A 12,243-nucleotide genomic window follows, 5' to 3' on the forward strand; every position below is an offset into this window, starting at 1 on the left:
AACTTTTCCTAGCAACTTTATATGACTCCACTTTGGATCTAATACTATCCTTAATTTCTTTTGTTAGCCATGATTGGGCCACTTCCCCTGTTGTGTTTTTGCGCCAGAAAGGAATATGTAATTGTTGCAATGTTTACATTCGTTCCTTAAATATTAACCATTGCCTATCCACCATCATACCTTTTAATGAAGTTCCCTAACCTAGCTTAGCCAATTTAAACCTCATACTTTCATAGTTTCCTTTGTTAAGATTTAGGACCCTGGTTTCAGATTGGACTTTTTCACTTTCCATCCTATTGGAGAATTTGATCACATTATGGTCACTGTTCCCAAAAGGACCCCTTCTCATTGCACAAAACCAAATCTAGCCTGTTCCCTAGTTGGTTCCTCAATGTACTGGTCTAAAAATCCATCTCATACATGCTCCAGGAATTTATTCACCACAGTATTATTGCTAATTTGGTTTGCCCAGTCTATATGTAGATTAAACTCACCCATGATTACTGTAGCACCCTTGTTACATGCATCTCTAATTTCCTGTTTAATGCCATCCCCTACCTTATCACTACTGTTTGGAGGCCTGTAGACAACTCCCACTAATGTTTTCTACCCCTGTTGCTTCTTAGCTCCACCCAGACTGATTCTACATCTAGATTTCCTGAGCCAATATCCTCTCTCACTATTGCACTGATTTCATCCTTAACTAACAGTGCCACGCCACCTCCTTTCCCTTTTTGCCTGTCCGTCCTAAATATTGAATACCCTTCAATATTCAGTTCCCAGCCTTGGTCACCCTACAGCCATGTCTCTGTAATTGCAATCATATTGTACCTGTTACATCTATTTGTGCTGTTAACTCATCTTCCTTATTGTGAATGCTCTGTGCATTCAGATACAGTGCCTTTAGACTTGTCTTTTTTAACATTTTTACACTTTTTTGTACTATGGCCCTATTTATTGCTAGGCCTTGTTCCCTCTGCCTTCCGCTTTTGCTTTCTACTTTTCTGTCTTTCATTCCTATCTTTTCTCCCTCTCTTGTGCCTCCCTGCTCAGGTTCCCACTCCCCTGCCAATGTAGTTTAAACCCTCCCCCAGAGCATTAGCAAATATCGCTGCGAGGGTACTGGTCACTGTCCTGCTGGGGTGCAACCCGTCCAGCTTGTACAGGTTCCATCTTCCCCAGAATTGGCCCTAATACCTCAGGAATCTAAATCCCTCACTCCTACACAATCTCTCCAGCCACGCATTAATCTGGTCTAGTCTCCTATTCCTGATCTCACTAGCACACGGCAATGGGAGTAATCCTGAGATTACTACCTTTGAGGTCCTGTGTTTTAATTTATTTCCTAGCTCCCTATATTCTGCTTGCAGGGCCTCATCCCTCTTTTTACCTAAGTTGTTGGTACCGATATGGACCACCACCTCTGGCTGTTCACTCTCCCTCTTCAGAATGTCCTGCAGTGACATTCTTGACCCTGGCACCAAGGAGCGACATATCATCCTGGTGTCACATCTGTGGCAGTAGAACCATCTACCTGTTCCCCTTACAATAAAATCACCTATCGCTATTGCTCTCCCACTCTTTTTTCTCTCCCTCTGTGCAGCTGAGCCAATCATGGTGCCACGGACTTGGCTCTTGCTACATTCCCCTGAGAAACCATCTCCCCCAGCAGTATCCAAAATGGAAAATCTGTTAGAGAGGGAGATGGACTCAGGGGACTCCTGCACTACATGCCTAGTGGTTTTACTCTGCCTGGCTGTCACCCATTCCCTTTATGCCTGTTGCACTCTTTACCTGTGGTGTGACCACCTCACTGTACATGTCACAAAAATCACTGCGGATGCTCCACAATGACTCCAGCTACAGCTCTAAAATGCGGATTTTGAGTAGGTGCAGCTGGAGACACTTCCTACACACATGGTCGCCCTGGACACTGGAAGTGTCCCTGACTTCCCACATCGCACAGGAGGAGCATTCCACTTGGCTGAGCTGCCCTGCTGTGACTTACCCTTAAATTATTCCCTTTACTTCCTCTAATTTAGGGAATATTAAGGACAGAAGAAATACTTACCAGGTCCTATTTACCAAGGCTGCCACTCTTTTTACTGAGGAAAAGTAGAAAATGAAAGGTTCCCCCCTCACCAAACTCCAACCGAAGCACTCTAATGCAGCCCAAAGTAACACTCCAGTGCAGACAAAAGCAGCACTGTAGATGGCTTGCTTTTATGCTGTCTGAATCCAGCTTCTGAAAACCTGTTTAAGCCAGTTAACTAATTAACTAGCTGGAGCAGCAAGCAGAGCCTGTATGATCCCTGTTTTAAAGCTGCACTAAAACTCACCTTCACCCAACCCAAACAGCAACTTATAGTTAGTTACTAAATTAAAGAAAGATTAGACTTTAGGTAGAAATTAACCTTTAAAAGTCCCTTTCTCACCAAAGTCCAACTGAAGCACTCTAATGCAGCTCAAAGCAGCACTCCAGTGCTCCAATATAAGATTCAGGAGGGGCTTAACAGGGTAAATTCTGAGAGGATATTTCCACTCATGAGAGAATCTGGAATTAAGGTCACAAATTAAAAATAAGGATCTCTAATTTAAGACAGAGATGAGGAAGAATTTCTTCTTTCCAAGGATCATAAACCTTTGGAATTCTCTTCCCCAGCGAGCAGTGAAGGCTGGGTCATTGAGCATTTTCAGATTGCTGATTGACAAGGGAGTCAAGGGTTATGGAGGACAGGCAGGAAAGTAGAGCTAAGGCCACATTCAGATCAGCCATGATCTAATTGACTGTCAGAGCAGGCTCGAGGGGCCAAATAGCCGACTTCTGCTCCTAATTCATGTTTTTATCCGTATATTGAGAAAGACAGTAAGGTTTTGCTTTCTGTCTAGATAGTGAGAGAGCCAGGGATACTCCAGGTTGAAGCATGGATGCATGCAGTCGATAATAGAAGTTAGTACTAATAAATTCAGGGATTGCACACTTGTAAAATGAGTAAAAAGGGGATCAGTGCATGGAGGCAGAGGGGCATGACTGTAGTATTGAATGAGTAAGTTGCATTTGTCTTTTCGAAGGAAGAAGATATACTGAAGTCATAGTGAAAAGGGATGGGCTAAAAATTGACAAAGAAGAGGTATTAGAGAGGCTGGCTGTACTTAAAGTTGATAAGTTACCAGGACTTATGGGATGCAACTGAGGATGTTTATGAAAGTAATGGTAGAAATTGAGTAGGCGCTGGCCATAATCTTCCAACCTTCCTTAGACACAGGGGTGGTGCCCAAGGACTACAGAACTGCAAAATATGATGAGAAATAATCATCTGAAACAAAATTTAACAGTCATTTGGATAAATATGGATTAATTAGAGAAAGCCAGCACGGATTTGTTAAAGGCAAATCAAGTTTAACCAGATTGAGAAGGCAACAGAGAGGGCTGTTAAGGGTAATGTTGTTGATATGGTGAATGTGTAGACTTCCAAAAGGTGTGATAAAGTGTCATAGTGTAAATAGACTTGCCTGCAAAGTTGAGACCCACAGGGAAAGAAAGGGATAAGATGGACACTAAGCTGGTGGTGTGACAGGAAACGGAGAGTAGTGGTGAAAGGTTCTTTTGGACTGGATAAAGGTATATAATAGAGTTCCCCAGGGGTCTGTACAAGGGCCACTGCTTTTCCTGATATACATTACAGACCTAGTCTTGGGTGCACAATTTCAGAATTTGAAGATGACACAAAACTTAGAATTATTATGAACTGTAAGGAGGACAGTGATAGACCTCAAGAGGATGTAGAAGTGCTGCTGGAAAGAGTGGACACGTAACAGGTGAAATTTAATGCAGAGAAGTATAAAGAGATTTACACTGATAGGAAGAACAAGGAGAGGCAATGTAAAATAAAAGAAAAAATTCTAAAGAGAGTGCAGGAACAGAGACAACTAGGGTTATGTGCACAAAAATTGTTGAAAGTTGTAGGGCAGGTTGAGAAAGTGCTTAAAAAGACACATGGGAACCTGGGTTTTATAAACAGAGGCATAGAGCACAATAGTAAGGCAGATATGATGAACCCTTATAAAGCTATGGTTTGTACTCAGCTGGAATACTGTGCCCAATTCTGGGCATTACATTTTCACAAAGAGGTGAAGGCTTTTCAGACAGTGCAGAACAAGATTTATGAGAATAGTTCCAGGGAAGATGGATTTCAGTTACATGGATAGATTGGAGAAGCTGGGGTAGTTCTCCTTAGAGAAGAGAATGTTAAGAGAAAATTTGCTAGAGATGCTCCAAATCATGAGGTAGCTGGACAAAATAGATAGAGTGAAACTGTTCCCATTGGCGGAAGAATCTAGAACCAGTGGACACTGATTTAAGATGATTGACAAAAGAAGCAATGGTGACATGAGGAAAAACCTTTTTTACTGAGTGAGTGGTTAGGGTCTGGAATGTACTTCCTGAGGATATGCTGCAAGAAGATACAATCAGTGCTTTCAACAGGAATTCGGGTCAGCATCTGAAGAGAGAAAACGCTATAGGGCTGCTGGAACAGGCAGGGCAGTGAGATTAGCTGAGTTACTTTTGCAGAGAGCCAGCATGGACCCAGCGGACCAAATGGCCTCCTTCTGTGCTGTAACCATTCCATGATGCTATGAACTGCTGAGGTATTGACTTTGATTACTTTGACTGTTGTTTCAAAGGTTTCTGCCCTTTCCCCCAACCCCAATAAGGTGCACCCCCCACCGCCCACTTTGAATCTCTATAAGCAAAGTAACACCTTTGATTCCATGAAGTTGACAGATTTTCTTTTTTCCCTCTTTGACATAGCTGCTGCTTCCAGTAGTTCTCCAATGGAAATGGTGTGCAGTTGTCATTCAGTTACTATTTTTGGATTCCCCATCTTCTGCTGACTACCATTCAGGGCGCCTCATGGGCTATGTTCCTGACTCACCCCACGAGTCTGTAGCCCATCTTCCCAGTGTAACTGTGATGTGACAGACTCGAATTACAGCCTCTGTCCACCTTCGACTATTCACATGAAATTTCTCAATACTTAAGCAAAATGATGGTCATAAGCATTGTTTCACCACACCTCCAGTGGAGCAACTGTATTCCTGGAATTTCTAGGTTAGGGTCTTATACATATTATTTGTCAAGAAAGTATTCTGCAAAATGAAATAGATACTTCAATGAAGAAGAATGTCATAATGTCTGCTTTATAAGACCTTCTCTGGATTTTGCATTGAAGCATCCTCTACATACCACATTTCCACTCAACTATTGTATACATTTAAATCTTCATGATGTATCTAATTCATGGCTGCCTCTTCTGGGAAAAGAAACTGAGACACTACCTAAGGGGACAAGCTTTTCAACAGAATATAGAAAACAATCCCAAAATCATTATTACATTTGGACCAAAATTTATTACAGTGAAGTATCATAGTTTTTCCTGTTGTTACCCGTGCTTAGGAGTATGTGTTGATTCTTCCATTAAGGAATAAAGACGCTGCAAGGTAGGTAATCAAATATTGCTCTTTTAACTCTCCTGGGCTCTTCAAGGCACTGTTGAATTGCTACAAAAGGCTCACTGATTTGCAGCAGTATTCGAAAGTACATTTTTGTTCAACTTGAATAAAGCCTCCTCATTAACATCATCGTAGATCATAAGTACTGAGATGAAAGAATAGCTTCAAGCGTTTTAACCACGTTAACTTTTGTTCATGCAGAATGTAATGTCACCTTCTGTCCCACTGTGAAATTTGATTGCAAACCTGGATACAAACCAGTGCTCCATGTTGATAAAGGTGAATGTTGCCCAGATTATACATGTGGTAAGTATTCCATTTCTCTTTAATCTGAGGTGAATAACATTTTACTGTTGTCACCATAACAATTTGAAGTATCATGCTGACAGTAAATGAATTATTAAATTAATGACATAATGTTTCATTTTTCAGAGCCAAAGTCAGTTTGTGTGCACAATGGCACAGAGTACAAGGTAAAGAACATTGGGACATTTTGAGATATGATTTGTTGTTTTCCAACTATTTTTCATTTTGTTCAATGTATAGTTTTCACATTTCTGTCTTGTTCCCCAAATTTTGACTTCAAGAATCACTGGTGCTACAAACTCATTTTAAAAAGCCAGAACAGCATGAGATATTGTGAATATTAAGAAGTTAAACCGAACAGTGCACTTTTTGCATTGCAATATTAATTTATAATGCAAGAGACTACAATTAAAACCAGAATTTAGTTGAAAGAAATGAATTAATAGCTGTGCCAATAATGCACAAATGGACTTCGTGTAAATTGTAAAGTATCGGGTGAAAGTAAACCTCCATAGTTTTAATTGATTTTACTGTATAGAATCCACTATTCTGTTACATTTAAAAAGACACAAAATTTTACAAAGCGTTTCATTTGAAGCTTCACCTTTCTTTTCCAGCCAGGAATGACTATCCCTCAGGGCCCATGTGAGAATTGTAAATGTACCAATAAAACTGATTCATCAACCAAGCATAAAACTATTGAGTGTACTGCCATCAAGTGTGATACTCACTGTCCAGTGGTAAGCATGCAATCCACAAATCATTAATGATTCTATATCAGTTAGCAAAAGGAGAGTAATCATCAATGTTTTATTTCCCCACAGGGCTTTAAATATAAGAAGGTGGAAGGACAATGTTGTGGAAATTGTACGCAGGTTGACTGTATACTTGAGTTACCAAATGGACGGCCAGTAATCCTACAGGTATTCATTTTACATTTCAGAAGTCAATCGCCATAATAATCAGCATCTCCTTAAGGTATTGCGGGGCTGGTTTTGAATGTAACATTGAACGATTTTGTTGTGTAAAGAGACTACTTCAAGTATTTACTGGATCCATCCCTGAGCCACATCATGAATTATACCATTACTCAAAATAAAGAGATTGGTTTGAAATTGTCAAGTGGCTTTGTTCAACAAAAACTGTAGATTTAATCAAAGGAACTGAATTGAAAAAAAAAACAATTTGCACCATTCGGACCAAATGAGGAACAAGTTGGTGAGGTTGAGAAAAATGCAACGTGGCCATAAATCAAACATAGAAACGGAGTAAAAATTTGGAGATATGGTTATTGCTAAGGGCATTGATAGGCATTTAAATTTAGACGGCTAATTATAGTGTATCATAGAACGGTTGCAACATAGAAGGAAGCCATTCAGCCCATCATTTTCTTGCTGACTCTCTGTAAGAGTACCTCAGCTAAGTCCATTCCCCATCCTTTCTCCTTCACACCACAAATCTCTCTTCTCTAGGTCCTTATCTAATTCCCTTTTGAAAGCCCAAACCCTCCTCTAAAGGAGTGCATTCCTAAACACTTGCGGCACAAAAAGATTCGTTCTTCATGTCACTGTTGGTTTTTTTGCCAGTCCCCAAATTGGTGCTCTCTGGCCCTTGACCTTTCTGCCAATGGGAGCAGTTTCTCTCTATCTAATCTCTCTGGACCCTTCATGATTTTGAATACCTCTATCAAATTTCCTCTCAACTTTGTCTTCCCTAAGGAGAACAATCCCAGTTTTTCCAACCTATTCACCTAACTGAAGTCCCTCAGCCTTGAGATATTCTTGTAAATCTTTTCTACACCCTCACTAAAAGCTTTATGCTCTTTCTGAAGTGCAATCTCCAGAATTGGGCACAATACTCCAGTTGAGGCTGAACCAGCATATTATTAAGGCTTATCATCACTATAGTAATCAATTATAAAGTGAAACCAACCTATTTGAAAAGTCTTTTGTTTGGCATTTCATTAGGCAGCACAATTACCTTATTTATGTCATAGCAAAGTGCCACAGCAAGTTCCCATAGTGCTGTCCACAAGTTGATGGAAAACATAGTCGCATTTTAAATAGGCGGGTGGCCCCTTGAAACATATACAGGGGTCCCTTGGTGCCATTGGTGCTGAGCATCAATCGTGAGAAGCATGCCTTTTGGTATATTTCCTTTATTTATATAATATCATAATGTGCCTCCATTTTACTGGGAAGGGTCAGTAGCATATTGCTAATGTTACTGGACTAGTAATCCAGAGGCCCAGACTAATGCACTGGAGATGTGAGTTCAAATCCTACTATGGTAGATGGGAGAACTTAAATTCAATTAATAAATCTCAAATCGAATGTTAATCTTTCTAATAATGGTTATAAAATCACTGGATTATCATTAAAACCTATCTCGTTCACTTATAAGCTGCCCTTACCGGCCTGACTTACATATGACTCCAGACCAAGAGTAATGTGGTTGACTCTTAACTGCCCTCTGAAATGGTCTATAAAGCCACTTAGACCACTGTAGTGTATTAAGACACTAGAGCAAAGGTGAATGAACAAAAACGGCCAGATGCACATCCGGTATCGATCTAGACACTGGGAAACATCATCCCTAACAGCACTACATTGCATGGACTGCAGCAGTTCAAGAAGATACCTCACCACCACTGGTTAGGGGAAATTAGAGATGGGTAATAAACGCTGGCCTTGCCAGTGATGCCCATATCCCAGGATTGAATAAAAAGAAAGAGAATTGTGAGTGGGCTTTGCATGAACCCACACCTAAATTCTGTATAAAACCAAATGCCTGCCCCTGTCTTATAATAGAACAGCATTATAAATGGTGATTTGGGGGCGGATAGTCTGGATCTACCAATGATTTGGATTAAGCAGCAAATGCCTCAGATGAGAATACCTCAGTTAGATATGATTCTACCAGAGGAGTGTCAAGCCCTTAGTAAAATTAGAGGGGAGAATTTTCTGCTTGTTGGGCAGGCACGTGCCTGACCCGACTGAGTGTAAAACAAATGCGCAATGACGGTGGGGGAGCATCCCGATGTCATCAGGCACTCGCGCAATATTTCGGTCTGCGGACGTGCGCCATAGTCGGCAGCGTGCCCACCGAAAATTAAAAGGTCTATTAAGACCATTAAAAGGGTAATTACATTCAAATTTATGCTGCCTGTCCAAACTTACGGCTGGTGGACAGGCGAAAAGGCCAAGCGTTCTTTTCATTTTTTAGGAAACCTCATCCACGGGCGGGCTGAGGTTTCCAACAGCAAATAAAAATAAAATAAAAATTTTAAAATGTAATTAATAACATGTCTCTGCTCATATGACAGACTCACATGAGGGGTCATGTTTTATAACTTTGTAGAAATCATTATTTTTAATGTTTTAAGCTGTTCCTCTCCCTGAGCAGCTCTGTGACTTAGGGAGCTTTTTAAGTGCACACCCATGCACATGCACGAAATCTGTGCTCATCCTCCTCCCTCCCCACCCCTCCCAACAGACAGCACTGAGCACTGGAGCACGCGTTTCACATTATGCAAGCCTTAACTGGCCCACCCAGCGTGAAATCAGTCTGGCCTCAGTTGTGGGCGGTGATTGGCTTCCCAAGCACTCCCGCTGAGCCCGCCTGATGAGGGAAAAAACTTCCCCAGAGAACTTATCTAGTAAAGTCAATTATCCTTTTAAAGATCCAGATTAACACGTGTTTCACTGGCCTTGGTGCTGAATGTAGACTTGATCAAATTACAACATTCCTTTTCTACATGCCTTATATGAAGGATTAATTCAGACTTTTATAATTTGACATGTTACTCAGAGCAATTACAATATGGACTTATGGAGTGTATAATACTATTACCATAAATTACATGGATGTGGTAAATAAACAAATCGGTATCTTGACATTTATTCAATGTCAGTAGGCAGTTAGTATGTGATGGCCATGATGGAAAGCACTTGTTATGCAGGGGAAAGCTTTTTTTCATAGTACATTCGTAATTGTGACTTTAATTGTTAGTGCGATTCATGATTTTACAGTTTGGGAAGAGTTCACAATAATTGTACGAGAGATTCTATGTGACAGGAAAGATAAATCATCCCCTTTGATGTTCAGTGCATGTTGTTGTAGTAGTAATAAAGATTGATGCACTGTCAGAGCCCACAGCTCCAACGTTTTAATGTAGTTATTTACCATTGAAAACTTTCCCTTTCCTATTATTACATAGCCTGGAGCTACAGCATCAGATCCAAGGAACAACTGCACTAAATATGAGTGTAAGAAAATCAAATCTCACTTAATTTCAAGCATCCATAGTAAATGGTGCCCACAGCTGGATCATAATAACTGTGAGCCTGTGAGTACAAAATGATTATATATTCCTTTCTTCAAATAAAAAGAGAAATATCTGTTCTGTAAAATTAAATGACCAGAGGTTTTGCTAGATTTGTGTTTTCAAATAACAATTTCGAATGGTTTATTCTCTGTGACAGGGAACGATACGCAAGGACTTGGATGGCTGTTGTCAGACATGTAAGTAGTATAGTTAAGCTATTATGAAACCTCTTTGCAGCTCTAAATGAAGATGCAGTCAAACTGTTGCAAGCTGCCAATTCTGGTAGAAGTGAATTTAGTTAAGTGCTAGCCTTAGGTTAGTGGTAAGCATTCCTACCTCTCAGTCAGAGGGCCTTTGGTTCTAAACCTCATTTCAGACCTTGAGAAAGCATTTTATGCTGACACTGTGGGATTGTTGCAAGGGAGTATTTCACTGTCAGAGATACCATCTCTTAAGTGAGGGTTTAGCCAACCAACCTGTGTATCCTATCAGACTGATGTAAAAGACATCATGACAATATTTCAAGAAGAGCAGAGAGTTGTCCCAGTTGCCTAGACAACATTTATCCCTCAATCAACATCACTGAAACATATTAACTGCTCATTCTTTTCACTTCTATTTGTGGGACCACGTTGAACACAGTTTGGCTGCTATATTTGCCTCTAATACAATAATATATACACTTGAGAATTAATTAATTAACTGTAAAGCAATTTGGGCTACCCTGAAGATGCAAATTCCTTTTTATTTTTATTGACCACAATGAAGTAAACACCACAACTCACTTAAATCCAAAATACATAAACACTTTGGGCAGAATCGTCCACTTTCTGACAGCAGGCGTCATGAGCATGAGCAGACAATACAGCAAGAAGGCCAAAAATCAGTTTTATGCCATTGTGAAACCACAAAGATAGGTAGGAGAGTAAGTTGTGAAGAGGATATAAGGAGCCCGCAAAGGGATATGGATAGGTTAAACAAGTGAGCAGAATTTGGCAGATGGAGTATAATGTGGGAAACTGTGAACAGGAAGAAGAGAAAAGCAGTTTATTAATTAAATGGAGAGAGATTGCAGAACTCTGCAAGTCCTCTATTTTACTCATTCATGGGATGTGGGATTTGTTGTCTATTCCTAATTGCCCTTGCTAGGTTATTTCAGAGGGCAGTTAAGATTCAATCACATTGCTTTGGGCCTGGAGTCACATGTAGGCCAGACCGGGTAAAGATGGCAGATTTCCTTCCCCAAAGGGTAGTGAACCAGATGAGTTTTTACAACAATCAAGTTGTCATTGTCACCATTACTAAGACTAGTTTTATAATTCCAGATTTCTTAATTGAATTTCAATTCCACCAGCTGCTGTGGTGGTGGGATTTGAACCCATGTCCCCAGAACATTAGCCTGGGTCTCTGCAGTACTAGTCTAGCAAGATTACCTTTATGCCACCATCGCCCCTAGCACATGAATCACAAAAGGTTAGCTCACAGGTACAACAATGGGTAGGAAGGCAAATGGGATGCTGTTGTTTATTGTAAGGGGAATAGAATATAAAAGTATGGATGTTTTGCTACTCTTATACAGGGTGTTGGTGAGACTACATTAGAGTACAGTTTTGGTCACCTTATTTAAGAAAGGATATATGCAGAGAAGGTTCACTCGATTGACTCCTGGGATGAAGGAGTTGTCTTATGACAAAGGGTTGCACAGGTTGGGCCAATCCCCATTAGAGTTTAGAAGAATGAGATGTTATTAAAACATATCAGATCCTGAGGGGACTTGACAGGGTGGGTGCTGAAAAGATGTTTCCTCTTGTGGGAGAAACTAGAACTAAGGGATATAGTTTAAAGATAAGGGCTCGCCCATTTAAGCTCGCCCATTTAAGAGGATGAGAAGAAATTCTTTTCTCTCAGAGGGCCGTTGTCTGTGGAATTCTCTTCGCCAGAGAGTGATGGAGACGGATTATTGAATATTTTTAAGACTGAATTAGATAGATTCTTGATTGACAAGGGAGTAAAAGGGTATAAGGAAAGTAGAGGCCACAATCAGTTTAGCCATGATTTTATCAAATGGTAAAGCAGGCTCGAGGGGCAGAATGACC

At 40.4% G+C, this 12,243-nt stretch overlaps 1 protein-coding gene across 1 annotated transcript in view; it reads left to right on the plus strand.

The window, feature by feature from the left end:
- LOC144685061 (mucin-5B-like) overlaps positions 1 to 12,243 on the plus strand; it is a 287,277-nt gene that overhangs the window by 263,258 nt on the left and 11,776 nt on the right. Inside the window, exons 48-53 of the mRNA XM_078549595.1 lie at positions 5,716 to 5,820; positions 5,947 to 5,987; positions 6,438 to 6,560; positions 6,645 to 6,743; positions 10,040 to 10,168; positions 10,305 to 10,344. Coding sequence (XP_078405721.1) covers positions 5,716 to 5,820; positions 5,947 to 5,987; positions 6,438 to 6,560; positions 6,645 to 6,743; positions 10,040 to 10,168; positions 10,305 to 10,344 — 537 coding nt within the window. The remainder of the gene's footprint in view (positions 1 to 5,715; positions 5,821 to 5,946; positions 5,988 to 6,437; positions 6,561 to 6,644; positions 6,744 to 10,039; positions 10,169 to 10,304; positions 10,345 to 12,243) is intronic.

Source organism: Cetorhinus maximus, chromosome 9 (genome assembly GCF_964194155.1).
Source record: "Cetorhinus maximus chromosome 9, sCetMax3.hap1.1, whole genome shotgun sequence".
In the NCBI taxonomy this organism is placed as follows: Eukaryota; Metazoa; Chordata; class Chondrichthyes; order Lamniformes; family Cetorhinidae; genus Cetorhinus; species Cetorhinus maximus.